Source organism: Symsagittifera roscoffensis, chromosome 6 (genome assembly GCF_963678635.1).
Source record: "Symsagittifera roscoffensis chromosome 6, txSymRosc1.1, whole genome shotgun sequence".
In the NCBI taxonomy this organism is placed as follows: Eukaryota; Metazoa; Xenacoelomorpha; order Acoela; family Convolutidae; genus Symsagittifera; species Symsagittifera roscoffensis.
The window spans coordinates 4288819-4313671 of NC_087067.1; the positions used below are offsets into that span (position 1 = coordinate 4288819).

Here is a 24853-nt window from a genome sequence, read left to right on the forward strand (position 1 = left end):
ATTTGCCCTCATGTATTGAAAAACGCAAAACATATCATTTGTTTTTTGACGCTGCGTGTAGAGAGGGTTATCAAAACAAACTTAAAACGTTTTGAATTAACAGAAATGAAACTTTTCGAATCAAAGGTAGTTGTAATTTTCAGGGCTTTGACCTGATACGAACTGTTTTGTTTGTTTTATCAACAGTACTCAAATACAAACAAGCATAGCCGGTTGCTGTGCAAGTAGCACAAAATTTTCCCACCATATCGTTAAAAAACTACTGAACAATTTTTTTTTTCAAATTGCCTCGTTTTTGTTTTTGTTGTGATGATAGGTACTAAACAAAATTCTTGAACTTGGATAATAACATTTGATTTGACAACAAGTGATTCGATTTGATGACAAATTAGTTGCATTTGACAACAAGTTTCAATATGAAAATTTGTATAAAATTTTAAAAAATCAAAGAAAATTGAAAAAAAATTTTCGAGCAGTTTTTAATATTTTTTTGTAGAAGTTTTTCTTTGTTCGTAAACTTTTTTACCAGAAAAACGCCAAAATAATTTTCAATAACTAAATTCAATTGTGTAAAAGCAAACAATTTTTTTTTATTTTAGGTCGAAAAATAATAGTTATAAGCTTGTTACAAATTAGACGAAAAATCTTTCGCTCGAAATTAGACTAAAAATCAAAAATTACAAACCGGTTTTTCTTGCTACTGGGAAAACTTTTTTGAAGTTTTTTGATGTCGTTCGAATCATGACTGAAAGCGCCTCAATTTGATATATCACCTATCCCAGTCCGATGATTAATTGTGTTACGTGATTTTGCGTGGAAAACAAAAAAGTAACAAAACGAGAAAAAACTACAACACACCTAAATACAATGTTCCTCCCCATTTTCAATAGTCGGAACATTAAGCGTTTTTACAAGGGAAACCAGGTTTTATTATAAAAAGTTGAAGGAAAAGTTGAACTCAGAGTTATACAGTTTTTACTTCATTTAAAGAATAATTGATGGAACCCAATGTTAAAGGAAGCAAAGTTCGTTTCTGAACCGAATACAAAACTCTCGGAACCGAAAAGCGAACCATCTCACTGATTCTCTCACAAGTGAGAACCCAAAACAATCAGCCTCACGCCAAGGGTCAATTCGGAGAACACACCCTCAATTTTCAACTGCTGGAACAGGGTCATTGGCCTACAATAGACACCATCACAACAGGTAAGAGTCTTATATCCAGAGTTAATTGAGAGCAAAAATAACTTTATTTTGATAAAAATTAATTAAATACTTGTTACATAATCAGGAACTGACTTAAGGAGCACACTCCCCACCCCTCACAAAGATTCGAACCCCTCGCCACCCAGTGGTCTCTCCTTTGGTTTGATGGCTCTTTTCCCCTACCTGCAAAATGTTACTAGTGAAATTTTGTTCACGTTATCCGAATGTTACGAAAATTGGCATGCGAATTAATTAGGCCATGCCAAACATTTATAGTCTTCATGATTAACCTTGTACAGTTCCTCGTTACAACATAAAAATGATGCTTATGTGAGGTGGGGGGGGGGGGGGGTTTGAGGAAGAAGAGCCGATTTGCCGATTTGACTTCAATACTGATATATTCTTATTTTGAGAAGCACGCGCCGACAAAATGCAATTTTTGCACGCATCTATGCCTTTCAGGCCAGTTTTTTTTTCCAAGTTTTTGCCTGGATTTTTATTGTGTTTTAAAAAAGCTCGGAAAATTATTTTGAAAAAAAACCTGAAAAAAAAAGCAAAACTTTAAATCAAAACTTGTGAGTTAGTACCGAGTTGGTTAACTCATAGAGTAATTTCGGATAGGGTACACCGTCTGCTCGTCACGCTATCTTATTTTCGGCCGGATAGATTCGTGCAACTTCTTAGTCTAATACCGATCCTAATCTTACTCTTATACTATCTAGTCTCAGGTTGTTTAACTAGTCTCTGCTAGGCTCAATAGATCTAGGGTATACTGGTTTATTGCGGCTGCTGAAGTGCTCGGGAGAGTCCAACTAATTTCTAAGTTAAATTCAAATCTCTCTGGTGCTGAAATTACAAGTAACTTCAGCACTTACAAATAAGTGGGTTGTTAGTTAGATGGATCATGATTGGTTAATATTAAATACTTTACATTGGTAAAATATCTAAATTATCCAATCATAAAATGTAGTTTAGATCAGGTTCCACCCATCCGGGTTTTACAGAGTTTTTTAGAATAGTTCTTCTGCAATTCGAAGGATGGATGATGGACGTTGGTGTTTGGCGAACATCTTATTTCTTCTGTTTCCTTTTTATTAAAGAAGTTCCAGGAAGCTGGAGTTAGAGACATAAGACGTTGTGTCTTCTAATGACAACGACTAAGTCTTTGCAACAAACTCAAATCTGATTTCAGAATGGTTTGCTATGTCAGGTTTTTCTGTTCTGCGTGGAGATTGTGCGTGGAGGGGATGCCTGGTTACTCGGATCTGTACGTATACTTGAACATCGAGGTGGTCATTGGTCTAGTTCAATGAAGTCCTTTTCTGCGAAGTCAAGTCGTACTCTAAATCCTTTGAGTTGTGATTGTGAGTGGCATATCGATTGTGGTTGGTCATTCCCTCTCGAGTGTAGTGGGGTCGTTTTGTCTTTAGATGTTCGTCCTTGGTGTTGTATTCTGATCTATGTATTGCATAATGTAATTTACATTTTATAAAACATTTATTAGTTTAATATTTTTTAATTATGATTTTAGTTAGTTGTTTTCACAAAAGCTTTTTGTTTTAGTTCGGTTATTTTGAAGAGTTACTCACACTTGAGTAGCTCTTATTAAAAATAGAGGTGTGGTCACAAAGCGTGGATGTAGCGCGGTGGGTTAGGCCGGCTATAGAGCATGCTCAGGACGTCCTTCCTGGTGGGTTAGGCCAGGAGTGGGAGTATGATTTCATGCGGTTTTTGTGAGGGGTCCTGTTATGTGACAACGTTTTATGTTGGGTTTGTTGTGGTTTTTCTTATGTCTTGTTGGTTATGTTCTTTTTCCAAAAATCAAATTGTTCGTGGTATGGGTTTGTCTTTCGACTTTTTTGTGTTTTATTATTTCTTTCTTAGACTTTATAATAGTCTTCAAAAGAATAAATTATCCAGTTTTAAACTGGGTTAATCCGGTTTGGGTACCGTTGGTTTCCTTTTCTTAGTCATGCTGTTATTCTATGATTTGTGGTATTTAGTAAGCTGCGTTGGTTAGTTTTGTTTAGTATATGATTCCTTTCCAACCGGGTTAAAGGAAGGTTTGAAACATGTTATTATATGTTAGAGTTGTTGAGTGTGAAAACTTGAAACTGAAATTCATTATTTTAAACAATTCTTCGTGGGCGAGCTGTGCGAGTGTGGATAGAATTTCTGTGCGAATGAATGAGAATATCAAAAGGTTAGTACTGCATTTGCATTTTATTAATTTACTGCATAGAATTTGGAAATTTACTGCTAGTTATGGGGGAATTTTAAGTTACAAATTTTCATTATAATTAGGTTTACTGCTTGTGGGGAAAATTTTAAAAATGAATTTACTGCATTGGTATTAAATTTATAAATTTATAAGTGTAAGGTATTAATAGAATTTTTTGAAATCTGTTTGATGAAATTTGCGATTTTTATTTGTCTTTTGTGGTTTTTGTAGGTGATCGTCGGATGAAGGCTAAAAATCTAAAGAAAACATGAATAAAGTATGGTGAGTTTTTTAATATTTTAATTAGTTAGTATATTCATTTAATTCATACTTACCTGTTAGTCGTCGGGGAAAAAACCGTGGGGGAAGATGTCGTGAATTAGTTCTGAAGTTGTTAGTAGTTTAGCTAAGATGCGGATGATATTTTTAGTCTGAAGCAGTGGCCAAAGCAATTGGAGTGCCTTGATAGTGGTTAGTTCTTCAGTGCCAACTGCAAACTCATAAGGTGTGTTTTGGATTAGATTATATAATTTGTGATTGAATTTAGTGTTGTGGATGAATTCTAAAATTGGGATTTCTATAGGTTGTACAAACTCGTGCGGGATAAGGAAGGGTCGGGATTCTTCGGCGTTGAAGGTCTTGGTGATGGGACAGAAGATGTACATTTGGGTTATGGGGTCATAATTACGAAGAATACCATGGAGGTTAGTGTCTTTAATACAATATGTGAAATTTAGGAAAAATGGTGAAGTGTATTTGGAATTAATGAATTGAAAACGATGGTGTGGTTGTCTAGAGGGTGTGTGTAGGTCAAAGTGATTTTGGATGAAGCGATAATAACTATATGTGTGGGTTTGTTTAGTGCGCAACATAATATCGTGTGAGCAGTGTAAATCTCTTTCGTGTGGTGCAAGGAAATGAAAGGTTAGTGAAAATATTTGGAAGCGTTCTTTAAAACTTTCGTATGCTTGTGTGTCTGTTAGTGCTTCTGAAATAATGTGATCAAACTTTCGGTCGAAGATGTTTAGTGTAAATATATATGGTGTCTTGATGAAAAATTTCTCGGTAATTTGTGGATTAGCGAAGCGATCGTCGTCTAAGAATTGATCTTGGTTAGCTCTGATGATGTTGTGATTATAGTATTCAAGTGTATATTCGTTAGCTCTAGGTGCAGTGTGTGTTTTTAGTGATTTTTTATATCCAACGTAAGTAAATTGTCTAGCGGTTAGTGGTGTAGTGAGTCGATATAGCATGTCCGTATTTCGCTCTATATCGATGTGAGTGTTAGATAAAGGTAAGCAAAGAGGATTAGTAAAATGATAATATGAGGTCCAAGAGAGAGTGGGCATTAAAACGTATTCATCTACAAAGTTGCGTGTTTCGTTAGTGTCGTGGGGGGTGTTTAAGGTGTATTGTGGGAATGAGGGTAAGGTGATGGCTAAAAATTCTTTTGTGTTAGTATGCTTGGGGTGGTTGATGTATTCACGGGCTGTTCCTGGTTTTGCTGGGAAAGGATGGTTGGGGAACTTTCTTTTAAAAGTGCGGTAAGCTCTATTAGTGTTGAGTGAAGATTCAGTTGATGTGGATGATGGTGCTAATGATTCAGTATAATTTGAAGAGGGTGTAGGGGTAGGGGGGTTGGATGAATTTATTGTGGAGGAGATTTGGTTTATGGTTGGGGTATTAAGGTGGTAGGGTTGTTGTTGAAGGGTAATAAAATTATCTAGCTCTGGGGAGATTCGGGGGGTGTCTGGAGAATGAGATGATTGGTCAGAATGGTATGAGGAGTAGGTTGGGGTAACTTGGGAAGCATAAGAGGGTGTGGGAGTGATTGGGTCAGGGTTATTGGATAATATGGGTTGAAAAGGGGGTTGAGAAAAATTAGAAGAGTTATGAAAATTATTGGATGGGGATGGTTCTGAGTCGGCAAATTCATCGGGGGTTTCAATATTCGGGTTATTGAGTTGTGAGATGGAATATAAAACTGAGATGTGTGAATTAGTGTCGGAATTCATGCCTGATGTTACATTACTAGATGGAAAATCGGGTGGCGGAAAAGCAAAAAGTGGTATTATTGGGATTGGAGAGGTAAGATTGGTTGGGTGGGAATTTGATCGGTGTAGTGATCCAAGTTGGCGGCTCATCGTGGGCTAAAAAAATGATTATTTTGAGACTGAAAAGCGGTGGTATGGGGTTGTTCAATAATTTGTTCATAAGTATTTTGATCTTGTGACTGGTGTGTCATTATATGTTGGATGGGACTTTGTGATGTGGTGAGTCGAAAATTTGGATTATGTGTGATGGCTAAATTTCGAAAATTTCGTGGGGCTAGGGATAGTGGATGGTTATTTGGTAGGGGTGGTAATTGTGGTGCCGTTGGCGTTATGTCTACATTGTTATGTTCTTCGTCGTATGTATTTTGTCGTGTTGCTATTTTTGTGTTATATTCCTTTATTTGTGCGTCTAAAAGAATTTTGTTTATAGATGTAGAAAAGATTCCAAAAAATCCTGCAAAGAGTATGCGTGCTACACTTGCTTGTCGATTGACTTGTGTGTGTATAGCACATGTGTTGTAGATTCCTTTTAAAAGTGAGAAAAGAAATCCAATAAAGTTAAACATTGCGTATAAAATAGTCAATTTTTCTAAGATGTAGTAGGGCCATCCTAGAAAATCGAGGATCTCATTTTTGAGTGTAACAAAGCTAAAAATGTTAATTGGTGATATATCTTGGGGACGGTATTTTTCACCGTTTAGATATATATAATCTTTAATGTCTTTAAAATATCCGCTATAGTCTTGCGTGTAGATATCGGCAAATCCTGCGGTTTCTGCAAGTTTGCGTAAATTTTGGTCTATTGATTGTCTTTGTATAGTGTCCATTTGTGTTAATAATTCTTGAAATTGTTGTGTTCTAATGTGATGTTGAATATCTGATTTTGAATAGATTCCTATTGATTGTAAGTCTATATTTGGGTTTCGAGCAATAGCGCGAATGCTTTCTGGTGAAAATTTTTTGAGTGATTGCATTAATGTGGGATATGGAGTGAGAAGATAATATTTATTTTCATCAGGGTTTAGTTTTACTACATTGTGGCTGTTTTCTGATCCACATGGGACTGCGGTATCCCAGAAATAGGTTCTTCGTGAAAGTGTATCCACGAAATGTACTTTATTCTTATAAAAGATAGGGATTCTTTTATAACATCGTTTATCTTCAAAAACGTATAGTGGTGATATTTTTTTAGTACAAGTATAAAACCATAAGATGTTTCCTTCATAGTCTAAAAAATTTGATCTATTTCCAGATAATAAGTATCCTGCATAGGGTATTTTTAATACTGCTAGTGCAAGTGATTGTAATATTTGTGTTCGTTCTAATTCGCATAGTTGGTGTAGTGTTTCTAATTCGGAGAGTGACATTTCTTGAAAAATTCGGCTAATTGTATAATCTAGTTTCATATCTAAATGAATATCATAGTGGATATTACCGAAATATGTAGTATTCATTAGTGATAATTCTTGTAAGCGTGTGCTTCTGGTGTCATGGGGTTTTAGATGTCCACCAGGTTGTCCGTTGCTTTTTTCAAAATTAACTGGTATATAGGATGTTCCTTCGTTTAGAGGATGACCTGTGGCATATGGGTCGATTTTTACTTTTCCAGTGGTCATGTCGAATCCTTTTTCGTATTCAACTAATATCTCGGAGTATTGTGTTTTGTGAAGTGGGTTTCTGTATTTACATGCAAGTTCTGTTTCTTGATATATTTGAAAACGTGTCAATTTATTTTCTATATTGTCTATGTTTCTAAAATTAGAACTTAGTTTTCGTGATGGATGGACTTGTTCATATGGAATTGATTGTATAAAATATTTTTCGTGAAATTTTATCATGCGAGCGTGTATTTTTGCTACTTGAAATGTTGTACATGTATCTTCGGGGAACCAAACAATTGTTGCTTGCGTTCTCGTTGTAGGGTCGCAATAACCTTGATCATTTTTACAAGGTAATCGGATTCCTTGATAGATCATTGTATTATCTGATAAATCTCGTGTTAGTTGTATTTTTTCGAGTTGTATTTTCCAATCGAAAAACATTATTTCTTGGTATCCTTTATTTTTTGTGTCTGCTTTGCAGTTTGATGGGTCATTTATACCAATGTGTGGTATCCAATGTTTATCGTGTAGGTCATAGGTTAATCGTCCGTGTGCGCCGTTATACGGGTATTTTTCGTCTAGTTTTATATGTCCTTGGTGTCTTTCAAGTTGTGATTGATGTACAGAGTCTGGAAAAACTTGAAAATTAACTAACTTTCTTTGGGAGTTTTTATTTCGTGTGATGTTTAGTCTAAGTAATTCATTTTTACAATCGTCGGGATTGAGATGTAAAAGACGTTCTATATTACTTTGATAGAATGATTCATGGTCAAGTCGGTTTTTGTTTCCGTTCGAGACTTGTGAACAATGTACTTTCTTTTCGGAAAATGTTGCTGTGAATTTATAACCTGTAACTGTTGTTGCTCGGGCTTTTGAATAGAGTGTTGCTATTACATCTGTGGTTTCTATAGCTTGTGGTTCTGTTTCACATTGTGATACTTGATTTATTGCATATTTATGTAGTGTTTTTTGTTCATTTTCTTCACAATCGTAATGTGTTACTAATAAATCTTGTGGTCCTGTACGAGGGGAAGGGTTTATGTTTTGATTTGAGATTACTAGAAAAAGGAGTTGGAGAAAAATTAATAATTTTAGAATATACATGTGTATGATAATCCTGAGTATGGATTATAAAATGTAATGTAGCCAATTGTGTTTTTGGTATATCTGTCGTATTTGTATATTACTTCAGTAGTTATAAACGGTGGTGGTAGTGATTGTGCTGTTATGTTAGGTGGATTTAATGGGTAGGGATGTTGGGTAATATTATTTAACTTAACTGTGATTTCAAACTTTAATTGTAAACTGTTTTGTTGGAGTATTTGAATATTGTGATCACGGATATCGTTGTGAATATCTTGGCGATATTGTAATCTATTAAGTGCCCAGTTATGAAGGCGGTTACTTTCTTGATGTTGTCCAAATAGTGGTGGAGGTGCTGTAAATGTATTCCAATCTAGTCTTAAAGGAATATTTATTGATGATTGTTCTCGATATCTGGCGTCGAGATTATTTGGAAAATTTAAGTTAAAAGGTGGTGGTGAAATCTTGCTTATTGATGGTGTTGATGGTAGTGATAATGTTTCTGGTAGTGATGAGGATGTTGTTGTATCCGTAGAAATATCTATGGGGTCATTGACTAAATTTGGTTCACCTTGTGTAAATGAATGTGTAGTCCAATATGGAAATCGTGATGTTTGGTTTGTAGGGTTGAAAGGATTTTCACGTATTTGCTCAGATGTTGGTGTTGAACCTAAGTAATCTGATGGTAGGCTTGAGGTGCTACGTTGTGAAAGAAGCGTAGGGGTTTCTGGTAATATACCAATGGGGTTTTCTGGGGTGTTTTGTGATGGGAATTGAGGTATATCAAAATGAACTCGTGGAGTTTGAAAATTTCTGTTTCGTCGAGGATGTATAATTTGTCTATTTATTTCGACTGTATTTTGGTTTTGACTAGAATTTCTTATTCTACTTAGTTCTTGTGGTAGTGTTGGGTATAGGTTATATGTTGGTTCGCTTAGAGGTGCTTGTCGTTGAACTGGTTCTAGTGGTTCTGATAAACGAGCATGTCGTTCTTCAAAAGTGTATGGATTGTCTTGAAAAGAAATTCGTGTAGATGTTTGAGGATTTTGAGTAGTTGAAGGTGGTGTTTGGTTATCTTGGGATGATGTCGGTGAAGACTGATTCTGTGACTGTTGGGTAGCAATTTTTGATGGATTTTTGAATTGTTACTTTAGTGGGAAGGTTTATGTTTATTATAGTATTCTTCCAAAAAAAGAATTAGAAGGATTGTTGCTAGGGCAAATGTGAAGATTGCTTTCTTTATACATTTACATATTGTCAAAATGAGGGATGATAAAAATGTTATGAAAATTACAAACAATAAAAAAATATCGGTTCTACTGAAAATTGTTCGTATCATTTAGACAAGTTATATGACTCGTACCTGTGGATGTAATCAAGGGTTTTGGAAAGTTGGAGGAATAGTTCGAATATAGTGTAGAAAATTTAAAAAATGTTACAAAAAATGATTAGGATTATTAGAAAAGATTCAAGTATATCAAAAAGAAATATTATAAAGGTTTCAAGTATTGTAAAAAAATGTTTAAGATTTATGAGTATTTGAGTAACTGATTGAGAGAAGAGCATTTAAGAAATGATCTCTTGGTCGAATATTTTTTGCTGTTTGAGGCGATTTTCTAGTGTGGTCGGATTATTTATTAGTTTTTTGACAAGTGGGTTGAGTTTTGTAAAAAATTGTTGGGGGCAATTTTCATGGTGACTGGGAGGTCGTCTTTTTCTTTATTTTTGTTTGTCAAATGATCCGGGGTATGGTGAGATTTTTATACTTTAGGCTAATTAAAATGTTCATTTTGTTACTTTAGGCTAAGTTAACAAATTTGCTTTGGGGGTATTCGTGGTCTGAGTTGGGGAAATATTGTTGATCTTTGGGTTATTAGATAAGGGAGGGGTACGGTATTATGGTGATATTTATTTTAGTTGTCAAGTTGGAGTGGTTTGCTTATTTTTGACCTGGAGGTCGTAAAGTTATAGTTTTAGATGTGCCTGGAGTTCTATATGATTCGTCTAATTGGTCTTAGTTTGAGTTAGAGAAAGTGACGGATTGGATGAATCCTATTGGTCTATTTTGAACTAGAATTATTACGTACTTGTCAGCATGTTATTTTGAAAAATGTAAATGAAAAATGTTTCGGAGGTTTCAAGATTGTGAAGCAAATGTTAAAATTACTTTTGAAATTCCACTTTCTTTAAAATTTTAGATTGGGGGATGAATATTTTATAGTTTTTACGTGGTTGATTTCGGAGTCTTGTTGTTTTTCTATTTTCTGATTTGTCGATTTGTTCTTGGGGTATTATTTGTTCGGTCATTTTTCTATTTTTTCATTGTTTTGGAGATTCTTTATGGTTTTGTGTATTGTTTTTGGTGGCGGTTGGTTTTGTGTTTTGATTTTTGGTGGGGTTATCATTTTGTTCTGTGTTTTTCAGATGTGGTTCATTTTGAATGATTTTTAATCCTGTGAAAGAATATAATTGAGTTAATTCGCGGAGTGCGTATTCTTTTGGGTAATAAGGTAATAGGTTGTTTCGATGTTGAACGATTTCTTTTTTGTTTGAGTCGGTAATTTTATATGTGACCTCAGTGGGTCTTGCAATTATTTGGTATGGTCCTTTTCGAAGGGGTTGTAATTTTTTAGAAATTCCTTTTTGAGTATTAAAATTAGGTATCAAAACAAATGTTCCAATTTTTAATTCGGAGGCTGGTGTAAAACGTGAATTGATTTGTTCATTAATGTTTTGTCTTTGTAATAACTTTTTTGTTATTTTTTGATAAATTTCATTGTTTCCTAGAATGGCTGAATCTGCTTTGATAGGTTTAGTTTTATATTTGTGCCATGATTTCAGTTGTCGAATTACTGGGTCAAGGTTTTGATATTGTTTCAGTGTTGAAATTGTAATTATTTCTGTTGGGGGGAGAAAAATGTTTTCGATTTCTAATTTAGATAAGGGTATTGTATCAAGTGGGTCGTGGAGGTCAAAAACTTGATTTATTGTGTATTTTGAATCATTTGTTTGTGGTCCTGATAAATTTATTTTATCAGTTAAATCTTCTTTTTCAATTAGTGGAAAATGGTCTTTTTTAGGCGGGTGTTGTTTTGTTCGTTTTTGTTGGGTGTTATTTTTTATCCATTGAGAATATGGGATTGGTTTGAAAGTTGATGTTCCAAGTAGATCAACTTCATAATGATTATTTTGACAATCTAAATAAAGTGGGAAATGTTGTAAATTATTTATTTGTGATTGTTCAATATCAGTTTTTACTGCATATTTGCATTCCAATCGGGGTGATGTTTCGTTTTCTGCAAGGTAGAATTTTATGTTCTTGGGTATTTCAACTGTTGTTTTTCGTGTAAGTAATTCAGGTGGTGTATTTCGACTTAAGGTGTCTGGTAATGCAAGATTTTTTCCTGCAGTCCAAACTATATGTAAGTTTGGAAATTTCATTAGAATTAGTTGAAATCTGTAAACTCGGTGGTTTGGGTTAGATTTTTGTGTAAAGAGAAAGATGATTGGTTTATGGTCTGTGAATAGAACTGTTGGATGTTTTGATCCAAGTATCAGAAATTCATATTCTGTCAGTGTATATATTATGGCTGTACATTCTCTCATTAGAGTTGAGAGTCGTAGCTCTGCTTGAGTGAATAATCGAGAATTTGCTGATATGAGGTTCATTTTATTTGTACCATTATGTGATTGTAATAGTGCTGCACCGATGCCAAAGTTCGAAGCATCGCACATTGCATAAAATGGTTGATTTGAATCTGGAATAGTGTTTGAAATTTGTTCAGTTAAAAGTTTCTTTATTTCTTCAAATCGTGTTTGATGTTCTGTGTTCCATTCAAAATTATTTTGTTGTCTAAGGATGTTATAAAATGGTCGTAGATATAATTGCATTTTATAAACATATTTACTTAAAAAGTTTAACATTCCAAGAAATTCTTGGATTTTCTTTTTATTTGTTGGTGGTTGAAGTTTTTGAATAGCGTCAATGCGTGATTTCAATGGAGTGATTGTTTTTCTTTCTATATTATGTCCTAAGAATTTAACTTTTGTCAAAAAGAAGTGTGATTTATCGGGGGCGGCCTTCAGATTTTCGTTCTGAAGTATTTGGTGATATTTTTCTAAAACATTGAACATCTCGTCTTTTGTTTGTGATTGCATAAAAACATCGTCTAGATAGGTGATTGCGTTTTTCTTGAGTATTAGTGGTCTAAAAATTTTGCTCATAAAAGCTGAAAATGCTGCTGGTCCTATGGATATTCCATAGAATAAGCGGTTGAATTCATATTGTTGGTTTCCGATAACAAATTGTGTTAAACGTCGTGATTGTTCATCTAGTGGCATTTGATTGTATGCACTATTCATATCGGCGGTTGTAAAGTATTTGCCGTTTATTTTTGTTAAAATAACTTGTATTGGTTCAATGGGCCAATTACATTTTGATTCATCTATAAGTGAATTGAGGTATCTAGCATCGAGAACGATTTTTAATGATTCTCCTTTAGCTAGAATGATAACAGGGTTGATAAATGTGTTGCCTTTTGGTTGTTCTTCTTTGTTTACTGGTGATATAATGTTGTATTGTTCTAAAATGTCGAGTAATCTGTTCACTTTATCATGTAAGTGAATTGGTACTTTACTTGCTCTCTGTTTTTTGAAAACTGCGTCTGGTTTTAACGGGAGATGTAGTGATGAACTGATTTTTCCAACATCGAATTTTGATGTTGCATAGACTGATGAATATTCAATTAGCTGTTTGGCTAACTTTTCGAATTCGTCTTGTGTTATTTGTGAATGTTGGAAATTAAACATTGTTAAAAATTTCTGTTGGTCCTCTGTGTAGTTACTTATGTTGAATGTAGGTTTGAAATATGGAGTTTTTGTGAAATAATCCGTATTTCTGTTTTCGTTACTTATTATATTATTTATAGATAATTCTTCATTAAGAATTGTAGATTGGCAAATATCTAGTAATTGGAGTATATTATTTACGCGATAGGCTTTTTCGTGTATTGGTGATATTGTAGCGTTGGTTTCACAATATCCTAAAAGTCCTAAAGGTAATGTTACTTGGTAAGGTGTGTTGTTATAGACATGTAAGGAAATGATATCGGAATTCGAATTTTTCAAATATTTTATGGATGAGATTGTGATTTTGAAAAATTTGTGAATAGGTTTGAATTCAAATTCTGACATATAAAATTTTTGTTTGTTTTGTTCTTTATCATATTGGTGAACTTGTTTGATTGAAAAATTATAGATATTTCCTGATAGTGGTTTTAGGTGTTTTCTTTGTTGGTTAAATATCGGGTAGAATTTTGAAAAGAATGGTGGTTGTTTATTTAATCTTTGAAAAAATGTTAAGGATGTTTCTTTTGTTTTTGTATATTTATCTTTGATTAATATTTTACTATTTAGTATGTTAATTGTTGGTATATACTTCGAAATAAATGGTATTCCAATGATATTATATTTAATGTCAGTGATATGGAATATTTGTTTAAATGGCTTATTTAAAATTTTGCTTTGCTCCATTGTTCTGGTGGGGAGGAGAAATAATTGGATTTTTCCGTAGTTTATCAATGTTGATCCTTGTGCTGTTGCTAACTTACTGGAGGTTTCAAGAGGTGTTAGCTTTGGGTGTAAAGTTTTTATTTCATTCCATGTGGGGATGTTTATTATGTTTGATTCTGCTCCTGAATCAATTAAAAAATCTATTTCAAGGTCTGGTGATTGAAATTCTTTATTTCTTGGGCTTTCTAAGAGAAATGGTATTGTCCAAATTTTTTCTTTGGGTTGTTCTTTTTGTATATTTTGATAAATGTGGTTTGTATTCAAGCATTTTGTTTTGGTATTTTTATTGGTTTGATTTGTAGTGTTAATCTCATTTGTTTCTTGTGTCGTTGGTGTGGAATTTATGGGTGTAGTGTAATAATTTTGAAGAAATTCTGATTGATTTTCATATATGTGTGATGGAAAGGGTTGTTCATATATGACAGATTCATAGTCATTTTCGACTTTTATCATATTGATAGAAAGAGTGTTTTCAGTATCACTTTCTGAATCTGATGATGTACAGTTTATTTGATTGAGTTGTAACGTATCAGTTACTGTGTCATCAATACCTGGAGGGTCTGATGTTGTTTCTGGATTAGATTGTACTTGATTGATTTGTCTTTGATGTTTAGGTGTACTACTTCTGTGGCGATTATTAGAATTATTATAGTTATTATTATTCCGGTGTGGTGATTGGGAATAATTTCTATAACGATTATTATAACTTGAGTGTCGATTTTGTGAATTATTTCGCGATCTGTTTTGGTAATTATTGTTTGGTCTGTTATAGTTCGATCTATTATATGAGTTATTCCTTGATTGATTGTTCGGGTAATTCTGGTTTCGGTTGTTTGAATAACTTCTATTTCGATTATAGGAGTAGTTTCTATTCCTATTGTATGATGAATTTCGTGATTGGTTGTTTGGATAGTAGTTATTTCTTGATTGGGAATTAGATCTAGAAACAAATCGTTGTGTATTTGAATTTGATCTGGAGTAGTTACTTCTACTATTTGGTCTATTGTAGTGATTTTGTGAAGAATTTTGTGTATTTCTTCGTTCTGGCGATCTTCCTCTATAACTTGAGTTATATGGTGATTGATTTCTTGTATAATTTGTATTGTTCGGGAGTGGTTTTCCTGAACTGTTGTTGCTGTGGACTGTTTTGTTCGGTAGATTTTGATCTTTTTTCATGTATTGATAGAATGATTTATTTGGTTCTTTATATTTTTGAGGTTTATTTTGATTGTCTTGCTGTTTTTGTCTACATTCGGAAATACTATGTCCGTATCGTCGGCAATAATTACACCATTTTTTGAAAGATGGTTTGCCTTTAAAGTTTGGGTTCTTTTCATAAATATTGAGTATTTCAGTGATTTTTTCAACGAGGTCTGTCTCTGATTCCTGTATATTATTAATATTAGTGGGAGTCGTTTCAATTCTGTTAACGTATTGTAATTTCAGATTTTCCGTTTCTTCTAGTTTCATCGTGATTTCTGCTTGTTCTAATTTGTCTACTAGTTTTCGAAAATCTAAATCGGGTTCTCGAATTGAAGAAGGATGGGATGCTCTCTTTTTTATTGCTATTTTCCTTAATTGTGGTGTTAAGGTCATCATTAAGATTTCTGTCATCTTTGTGTTTTTATAGTCATGTGTATTTAGTGAGTATGCTTTTCGAACTAGTGTTTCGATTCGTACTGCTATTTGCTTGATGGTTTCGTTTGGTAATCTGCGAATTTCATTACATAAAACTCTTTGTTGTTGTTTGTTTCTTTCGGAGTCAAACATTTTTGAAAATTCTTGTGTAAACCTTTTCCAGTTTGATTTTATTTCTAGAGGTAGTACTGAAAACCATTTTTGGGCTGCGCCATCTAAGGTTGTTTGTATTAACGCTGTGCGTCGATGTATCCAATTTTGATGTAGTGGCGTGTTAATTGGTTCAGGTCCAATATTTAAAATCAGGTTTGCTGTTACTGCATTTAAATAATCTTCTACAGAGCATTCAGGGTCTGTTCCTGTGAAAACCATTAAAGGTTTGTTTGATGTTATTGATGATCCACCCATAAGGTATGGATTCATTGTCATTTGTAATGATTCTGCTGCATTTGGCATTTGAGAAAAATTTGAAAGTTGGTTTCTTGTTATTTCATGTTGTTGGAGATAATATGGGAGTGGTATTTCATTTTGCATTTGTGATGCTTGATACGAGTGTGTAGTCATTGGATTTTGTTGTTGAATTGGTTGAAAAGATTGTGTATTAATTAGATTTTGTTGCTGAATTGGTTGTTGATGTTGTGCATCTATTGGTTGTGGAGAAAAATTTCTATGATTTGTACGTGTTTTCTGTCTTCCTTGTCTACGATATTCTTGAGTATTTGGTGCAAATATATCTGGTTGTAAGAAATCATCATCTGAGGATAAATAATCCATTTGATAAGATGTCTGTTTTTTATTTTTATTTTGTTGAAAAAATGGGTAATTTTCACTGTGATCCTGTGGAGGATTTGTTTGGAAATTTATTGAATTAGGTTGGGTCATTGGGTTATCCCAATTTCGAGATCTTGTATATTGGTTAAAATTTCTTTGTGGTTGGTTATATGTTTTTGATGGATGTGTATAATTATAATTATGGTCTGCAAAGTTGTTTCTAGTGAATGTTTTGCGTGTTTTTGATGGTATTGTCATGGGTCTGTATGTTTGGTAATCCATATGTGAATATTTAGGAGCAACCGAAGGTTTAACGGTTGATTGTAAGGTTACCTGTGTTTGTGAAGGATTTGTATTTCTTGGTGTTGTTAAATTTGGGCGTATTGGTGAAATACTTTGTTGTGTAGTTGTTGTGTGTACAATTTCTTCATTTATGAAGTGTGATGGTGTCTGGATATCTTGTTGAGTAAGATTCCTAGTTCCATTGAGGTTTTCATTGTGTATAACTGTAGAGTTTAAACTATTATTTTGTGTATCGGGCAAAAATGTATTATAGTTTAATGGTGTTGCATCAATGGTTAATGGTATTACTTTTACATAATCTCTTATGTAAGATATCGTACTTATTGCTTGACTTGAGATTGATTGTGGGAAGCTTATAAATGCGGGATGAGACCATTCGGGGTCCCAAACATAATCTGATTGTTCTGTGATAGCGGTATCATCGTTCGAGTTTTGGGGTCTAAAATTTTTTCTTGCTTGTGCAATTAAATCAATATTGTGTGTGAAATAATCTATTATGAACCATGCCAAAATTTTTTGTAGATCGTGTTTTGTATGTTGTGAAACGTCGTCTTTCGTGAAATTTTCTTTAATGATGTTTAAATAACTAGAGAGTAGTGTGATTTCATGTCGTACTTTCAAATGTTTAGATGTTTCTGTCGGTGAGACATTTGTTATTGGGATTTCGTTTTCTAATATCGAAATATAACTATATATTATTGCGAAAACTTCATTGGTGAATATGGAGTTTGCTCTTTGTGAGTTATGATATTGGATGCTTTTTATATATTCTGAAAAAACTTTTGAAAATTCTAAATCAAGATCGTCTGTTTGAATTGTATATTTTCTATTATTATGGTTTGGTGAGGTGAATTCTATGGAGTAGATTCCATACTGTTGCGTTATGTTGCATATATCTTTTAAGTAGTGGTCTATGATTTGTCTTTTGATTTTTACATCTGGGAACTCTGTTTTACATGGACTGATTCCGGGTTCAAATAAATTTAATAGTAAATTTTTGCAAAATATATGCTGTCCTCTATCAGTGGTTGCATCTACTATAAAAGGAAAGATTTCATCATCATCTGGACTTTCTTCACCTGGGGTGTGCGTTGAGCTCATTTTTTCGTTCGATGACTGTTAATATGTAATTATTAATGTGTCGAATTGGTTGATTCCAATTGTATAAATGTACTGGTTTGTGTTTATACTGCTTTTTTATTCTTCTTTTTCCTCTTTTTGATGAATTTGAAGTTGTTTCTGAGTCAGAAAAATATAATTGATCGTGAAGTGGGTAATTTTTATCTATTGATTCTTTTAGTTTGTAAAGTTCGTCTAAACTGTTGGTTTCTGATTCTGAAAATGCGTTTCGATTTTTTGAAAATCTTTTTCGTGTTATTTGTCTTTGTTTCGTTATTATTTTTCTTTTTAGTGTTTGTCGTTTTGTTCGAATGTATCCAACTGTTTGTGTATGAGGTGTGATTACAAGGTCGTATTTTTTGTTATCTATTTCACAATTGTGTAAAACGATTGTTTGTTTATTTCCTAGGTTTTTAAATGACATAAGGTTTAGGATGACGGATGCAAAAGGTTGTTAAATGATTTCTATTTTCCTAAACTGTTAGTTCTTACGATTTTTTGGTTAGCTTAACCTGGGTCTATTTGTTCAGGGTTGGAGAGAAAAGTATATCGCTTCCGAAGAATGATTTTTTACTTTCTCGTGGCTAGTATAAGTTAAGGTGTTAACTTACTTAATCTTACTTAGGGGTAGTGATTGTGTTCAAGGGTTGGAGAATAGTAAATCGATCCACAAGGTTCAGGTATAATTAGAACGCGAGTAGTTCGTTAGATACTATTTTAAACTTACTAAGTCTAAGATTTATCCTGGGTCTGGTAAGAGGGGGGGTCAAGTGAAGGATGAATAACCGAAGTTCTTCACTGTTTATCCTAATTTGAATGATTAGTTTTGTTTAAAAATTTCTATTAGTTTTGGGTCTTTAGAAAGGGTTGGGTAGTGAATCGACGTTTGAGGTCGTTAGACACTAATTAAGTGGGTGGGGGAGAACAAAGTTGTTCTGTTTGATCCAAGGATAAGCCTTGATGATCAAATTTGAAATTTAATTAAGTAGAAAATGATTTAAGATCCAAGGATAAGCCTTGATGATCTGGTTTTAAAATTAAGTGAATTTAAGTTTTAATAAGATTTTAAATGTGTGTAAAGGAAAGATTTAGTGTTTTGATGATATTAGTGGGTTTATGATTGCTGTTATGTTTTAGGTGATGGAGCTGGAACAACAGGATGATTTATGATTACTAACCATTTATTGTCATGCTACTAATTTTTATTTTTTTTTTTCAATAAATATTTTTCAAACATATTTTGTATATTACTGCAGAGTTTTAGGAAAACGATCTTAGATCTTTTTATCAATCGTTATTGTATATTAATAATTTTGTTTAGCGCCTGAAATGATTTTGAAGATTAACTTCAAGGTTTTATGTTTGCAAATGAAAATCTAAATTCATTGCCAGTAGTATTCTAAATATAAAAGTTTGTTCTGGTTTTTGCCTAACTATCATATAGCTATATGGCAAGTTTCTACTTTGTCGTATGTCGTCTCTGGTTCGAGGTCTTCTTCCAATTTCGGGTAGTTCTGTTATGGTTCGGAATATTGGCTCTGATCTATTGAGTCGTAGAGACATTTCGATTAAATTATTGTCGTTTAACATTTTGTAAATGTTTTTGTCTAATGTCTAATCTATTTTGGTTAATTCTAAGCTATTAAGGTCTTGTTCGAGACTTATGGTCGCACCAGATGAGTTAGTACCGAGTTGGTTAACTCATAGAGTAATTTCGGATAGGGTACACCGTCTGCTCGTCACGCTATCTTATTTTCGGCCGGATAGATTCGTGCAACTTCTTAGTCTAATACCGATCCTAATCTTACTCTTATACTATCTAGTCTCAGGTTGTTTAACTAGTCTCTGCTAGGCTCAATAGATCTAGGGTATACTGGTTTATTGCGGCTGCTGAAGTGCTCGGGAGAGTCCAACTAATTTCTAAGTTAAATTCAAATCTCTCTGGTGCTGAAATTACAAGTAACTTCAGCACTTACAAATAAGTGGGTTGTTAGTTAGATGGATCATGATTGGTTAATATTAAATACTTTACATTGGTAAAATATCTAAATTATCCAATCATAAAATGTAGTTTAGATCAGGTTCCACTTGAAACCATGATTCGTTATACAAACAAAGAGGTTGCCAACAACTTGGTATTAATTGTAGTTTTTATAGCATGGGTTCCCACAGTAACCTGAAAGAGTCGCTGAAGATCTCGGACTCGAAGAGGTCATCGCGACAGGGCTCCATCTTCAGTCTACAGCTGGACTCGTTCCCAAACCCTTTCAGCAGTAATCCCAACTCAAGGAGAAACTCAGCCGAGTCTGAACAAGGCAAGTTGTATTTGAGAACCGATGGTGAAGTGAATAAGTACTCGCTTCTCAGGCGAAAGGTCGGTGGTTTCGAAACTTACTGTGATCCGTGCTGATTGCCTGTACATACCTGTAAGCACCAGCGGAATTAGGGGGTGGACGCCCCCTTCAGGGATTCGATTCCCTGCCGACAATTTTAAAATCTCCATTTTTGGCTGATGAACCCTAAATTTTTTTCTAAATAGCCTTCGGCGCCAATATATACTTAATTTTTGGGGGAAGCGCGCACCAAAAAATTTTCCTTAAAGTGCCCAAAACGCCTTTTTTGGCCTGTTTTTTTTTAATTTTGCCTGCGGCGCAGAAAATTTGGTCAAAATAAGGTCTTTATAATGATTAGTGTGAGCTCGGAAAATCAATTTGGTAGACCTAAAGAAAAAGAATTAAAAACAAAAAAAAGTCGACAAAATTTCATTTTTTTTTCGAAAATTGCCCCCCCCCTCGAGAAAATCTTAGATCCTCCCCTGCCTATAAATGGTCTCAAAAAAATTTCACATAAAACGTACTCTAAATGCTGCACTAAAAGTTTTGGGGCCTGGAGTTGTTTCAGATTTTTTTTACATTTACAAATTATACTTTGATTTCAGACGAGGAAAGTCAGATGCTTACTAAGTTGCGGCCTTGTCACAAAGTGGCTATTCGTTTTGTCCGCAAACTGAAATATTTTGTCTACCGACGCAAATTCAGAGAGGCTCTCAAACCCTACGATGTAAAAGATGTCATTGAACAGTACGCGGCAGGACACGTTGAACTCCTATCTAGGGTCAAAGAGATCCAGCAAAGGTCAGGTCCAGCAAAAGTCTTTCCCTTATTTCAATTAGAAGGCAAATCGTTCACGTTTTATGAGTTTTTTTCACGTATAGTTAATCGGAAACCAGCATTTCAGGCGCTCAACTGAAAGAATAAGCTTACCTTCAGTATCTAGATTTCAATTGATTTGCGGTCAGATCCAGTTTGTCTCTTTTAAAATCATACAAATGAAACATGTTTCGTAGTTTTTATTGCTTTTGGATAATATTGCGGATCGTTTTGGGTTTCTAACAGTCACTTTTTAGGTTTTGAGCATTGGGTTTCTTAGGATTTTTTCTTTTTTAAACGAGTGCATCTAGGATTATCTCGAGGGGGGGGACGAATTTTCAAAAAAAAAAAAATTTTGTCGATTTTTTATATAAGGTTGATTAAATGGGCTCTCCCAAATCACTTAAAGGGCCCCATTTTGACCAAATTTTAGAAAATTTTACTGTCGGTCAGCCAAAATTGGATTCTCTTAAATAGTACCCTTTGGGTCGGCAGTGGTTCGAATGCCTGAGAAAAAGAGACGTCCACCCCCACCAACACCCCCACCCCCGCCCCCACCACTAAATCAATCCCTGAATTTAGAGATAATTTTTAGGGTTTTGAAGAATAATTTTTAAGTTTTATTTAGAATTGACATTGTGGTTGGAATAAAAGACAAAAAGAAACAATCGGAAACTAAAATGACAGTTGCTTCTCGGATTGTGAAACTCGAGAGTCAAATCACGTACTTGGAGCGAAAGCTGGACCACCTCATAAACGTGTACAGGAAAGATCAAATGCGATACAAACGAACAGACACTGCGAACTCAAACCACGAGGACGAAGAACCCACTGCAAACCCGATTCACAACCCGAGCAGTCTGCCAAGTTCGGCTCCTCCCACTCAAAATGTAGCGGCCAATCAACTGTTAACTCCTTGCAACCAACGTGAAGACTTAAAAAGCAGCACGATGAGCATGAATTTCCTAAGTCCCGACCGAGGCAGATTCGAGAGCCACCGAGTGAAAAACAGGTCCTCCTCACAGCCGACTTCACTTGAAAACTTGAGAATCATTCCCGACAACTCAGCTCGTAGTGAAGTTGCGAGATGCTCGCTGCAGTCTGACAAAAAATCGTCGCTTCTCCCGCTGAGGGCGACCAGCATCAAAATCCCCTCATTTCTAGACAGAAACAAATAATCAAACTGCAATAAAACTAAAACTTGTATTTAAAAAACTGAAAAATGGAAACAAATTGATAATTTAATTCTTAAAATTGCTTCGAAACTAATTTTTTTTATAGTTTACGAGAATCATTGTAAAAAAATGAAGGTTCTTTTGGTTGCAAGATTTGAAGGCAAAATTTAGTTTCTAAAGTTATCTTTTCATCAAAACAGGAAAACTGGCATCTAGAAACGTTTTAAATTATGTTTCATTCAAACGATTTTTAAACCTGTTTCATTCAAACCATAGAGATAAAATATAGTTTTTTTTGCACAAGCGAAGTGTATATTACATTTTTCAGAGCTTTCGCTGATGCGAAATTGCTTTAAAATTTATTAATTTTGGCTTTGCGTACTTGTATTGCAAATTAATGAACGAAAAATTACTAAAATGTCACTTTGTCTCAATCAAAATCTCGTAGGTCATAGTAATAAAATTAATAAAAAATTGTAAAAAACTGAACTTTTCACTTTTTGCATTGATTTTCTTCCATCAATTTTCGGAGCTACATTTTGTTTATAAAAACTGTTTTTATAACATGTTGAATATTCTGTCGCCTTCTTTGCTCCTTATTGCTGTCTGCAGTTTTTCAATTTCTGTGAAAGGAAAATAAGAATAAAGCTCAAAAAGAACTATTTTTTTTGCATCAAATAATTTACTGTGTACAAGTAGGTTCAAATGAAAATACCAACTCTGCCTAGGATCAGCCACAGGCATTCGCCAATATGATGCTAACCCTAACTTCTAGCTGTTTTATTTTTTTTTCGTCTTTTAAGTCACCACTGGTAACAGTAACGGATTTTTACCAAATCTTTGACCAGATAACTTGGAAAAAACACAAGATAACCTAATTTAGCCGAAAATTAAACTAAAACTCGCTCGTTTTGCTATGGAAAATTGCTAATCGCAGAGATGTTTAAAAATATCTTTAGGGTGTTCATTAAGAAATTCCATGATAACGCTTAGTTTAAAAGTAAAGAAGTAAAGAGCACACTTCTCTCAACGCAGGTGGTTTGTGTAAGATCTTTTTTCAAATTTTTTCAAAACAATATCGGGTAAACCTTTGTTATCAATGATGTAGCAGCAGCAGTCTCAAACCCTGCGAGCTCAGCAATTGAACCCATATCGGTTTTCAATTGCAAGTTTATTTGCAAGTACCTTGAAAGTAAAAAAAAATCAGTTGGATGCTCTATTGAATCTATTTTGAAGCATTGGTTTGACACCTGTATCGCTATAATGAATAGAACTAGCTGAAATTGGTTTGACAAGATTCAGGCCGTTCAAATTGCGAGTTTTCATAGCTCTTCCTTTACCTCTTTGAACATTTCAAACAAATCTAAGAAGAGCTTGCTGGAAATACTTTTGCAATCATCTGGTTCAGAACACAATCACGCTATCTTTTGAAAAGTTTTTTGCTTGCAATTCATTTTGCATTTTTAACTAGTTTGGTTTAAGCATTCGTATATGAAAACACCATGCCAAATGATTGATTTTATGTAACTATTCTAAGAATCATAAGCAGATGCTTACAGTGAAACACGTATCTGAGGTTACAAAAAAGTCTACAATTTATTAATAGTTTGAAATGATATTCTTACAAGGGTCGGAACTATTTTTTTTTCATCAACCAACGTTCCTACAAATTATCCTAACATTACTAATCGAAATTTTGTTAGCATATTTTGCTAGCTAAAACAGAAAAATGCTGTTGCAATTTTTAATTAAGTTAACTCATAATTTTTGTTTTAACGATGTTTTAAATAGGGCAAGTTAAATTGATCTAGTCGCTCACTGGAAAAACAGTAGGAGAATATTTATTCTTTTTTTTCATCATGGATTTTTCATCTGAAAAAAAGTCAGACTTTTACAAGGAATGTGTAATTCTTTGATGTAAACGAGAACCAAAAAAAGGACCCAAGAAAATTACTTGAAAAACAACATGAATCACTCACATAATTTTGAAGTTGAATCATCCTGCTACACAAATTAGCTTCTGCCTGTTGCAATTATCTTCATTACATCAAATGATAAGCCACGCACACCAAAACGTTTCAATTTCAAGAATAAAAACCGGTGATTTACTGCATCAAAAACTTTTTCAGATAAATAAAACAGGCAGATGGTTTTTTTCCTTTTGTAATTTAGCCTTGTAGTTAATTAAGCGAAAGCTCCACCTCACCACTTACAGAAAACTGTTTTACAAAAGCAAAACTGACGCTCAGCGAAAAGGCAACTCTGAATGTTCCGACAGCCCTTTAGCGGGTCTCGACTATTTTTTTTGCAAAAAGATTTTCGATGAAATATTAATTTCGAATTCTTGAACTGTGTTTTGTATCCAAACAAACAAAATGAAACGAGTAGATACCACAGTGATGTAAGTGTCATACGACTGTTAAATTATATAAACTTTACAACTCACGATACGCTTTTAATATTAAGGATAGGAGTCGCAAAAACTATCCATTAGTACTTTCCATAGCGTCCGAGGAGATGAAAGAAGAACAAATTTCTTGACCATCAGTTGTCCAATCAAAAACTTCTTACTAAGTCTGTAAGTGCAGTCGGAAGATTTAAGAATTTAACCTGATATTCGATCAGTCTTGTTTTTTTTTCTAAATCCAGATATTGGTATTAAGCCTTCAAAGCTCTCAGTTTTTTGAAGAAACTGACAAACTATTTTTTTCCAGTCAAACTTTTGATTTGTTCATTAGCTTATTTTGGTGCTAATTTCTAAAATGATTAAAGAGCTTTTTTGTCCTATTGCAGATTTAAAACCACAAATATAATAGAAAGAATTCGTTTTTTGGAAGTTTTGCCTTTTTTCAAAAATTTCCACCCAGTGCCCCAGCCCTTCAGACAGCAGGTTTTGAGCGCGTAATCGCTACTCACCGTTCAGCTCACCATTCAATTTGGCAATATCAATTCCATTCAACGA

General features: G+C 33.9%; 1 protein-coding gene across 1 annotated transcript in view; it reads left to right on the top strand.

The window, feature by feature from the left end:
* LOC134848228 (potassium voltage-gated channel subfamily KQT member 1-like) overlaps positions 1-21936 on the top strand; it is a 57065-nt gene extending 35129 nt beyond the window's left edge. Inside the window, 4 exon segments of the mRNA XM_063865613.1 lie at positions 1018-1206; positions 19725-19882; positions 20506-20701; positions 21345-21936. Of these exon segments, the coding sequence (XP_063721683.1) occupies positions 1018-1206; positions 19725-19882; positions 20506-20701; positions 21345-21894 (1093 nt within the window). The 3' untranslated portion in view covers positions 21895-21936.
* Positions 21937-24853: the final 2917 nt, after the last annotated feature.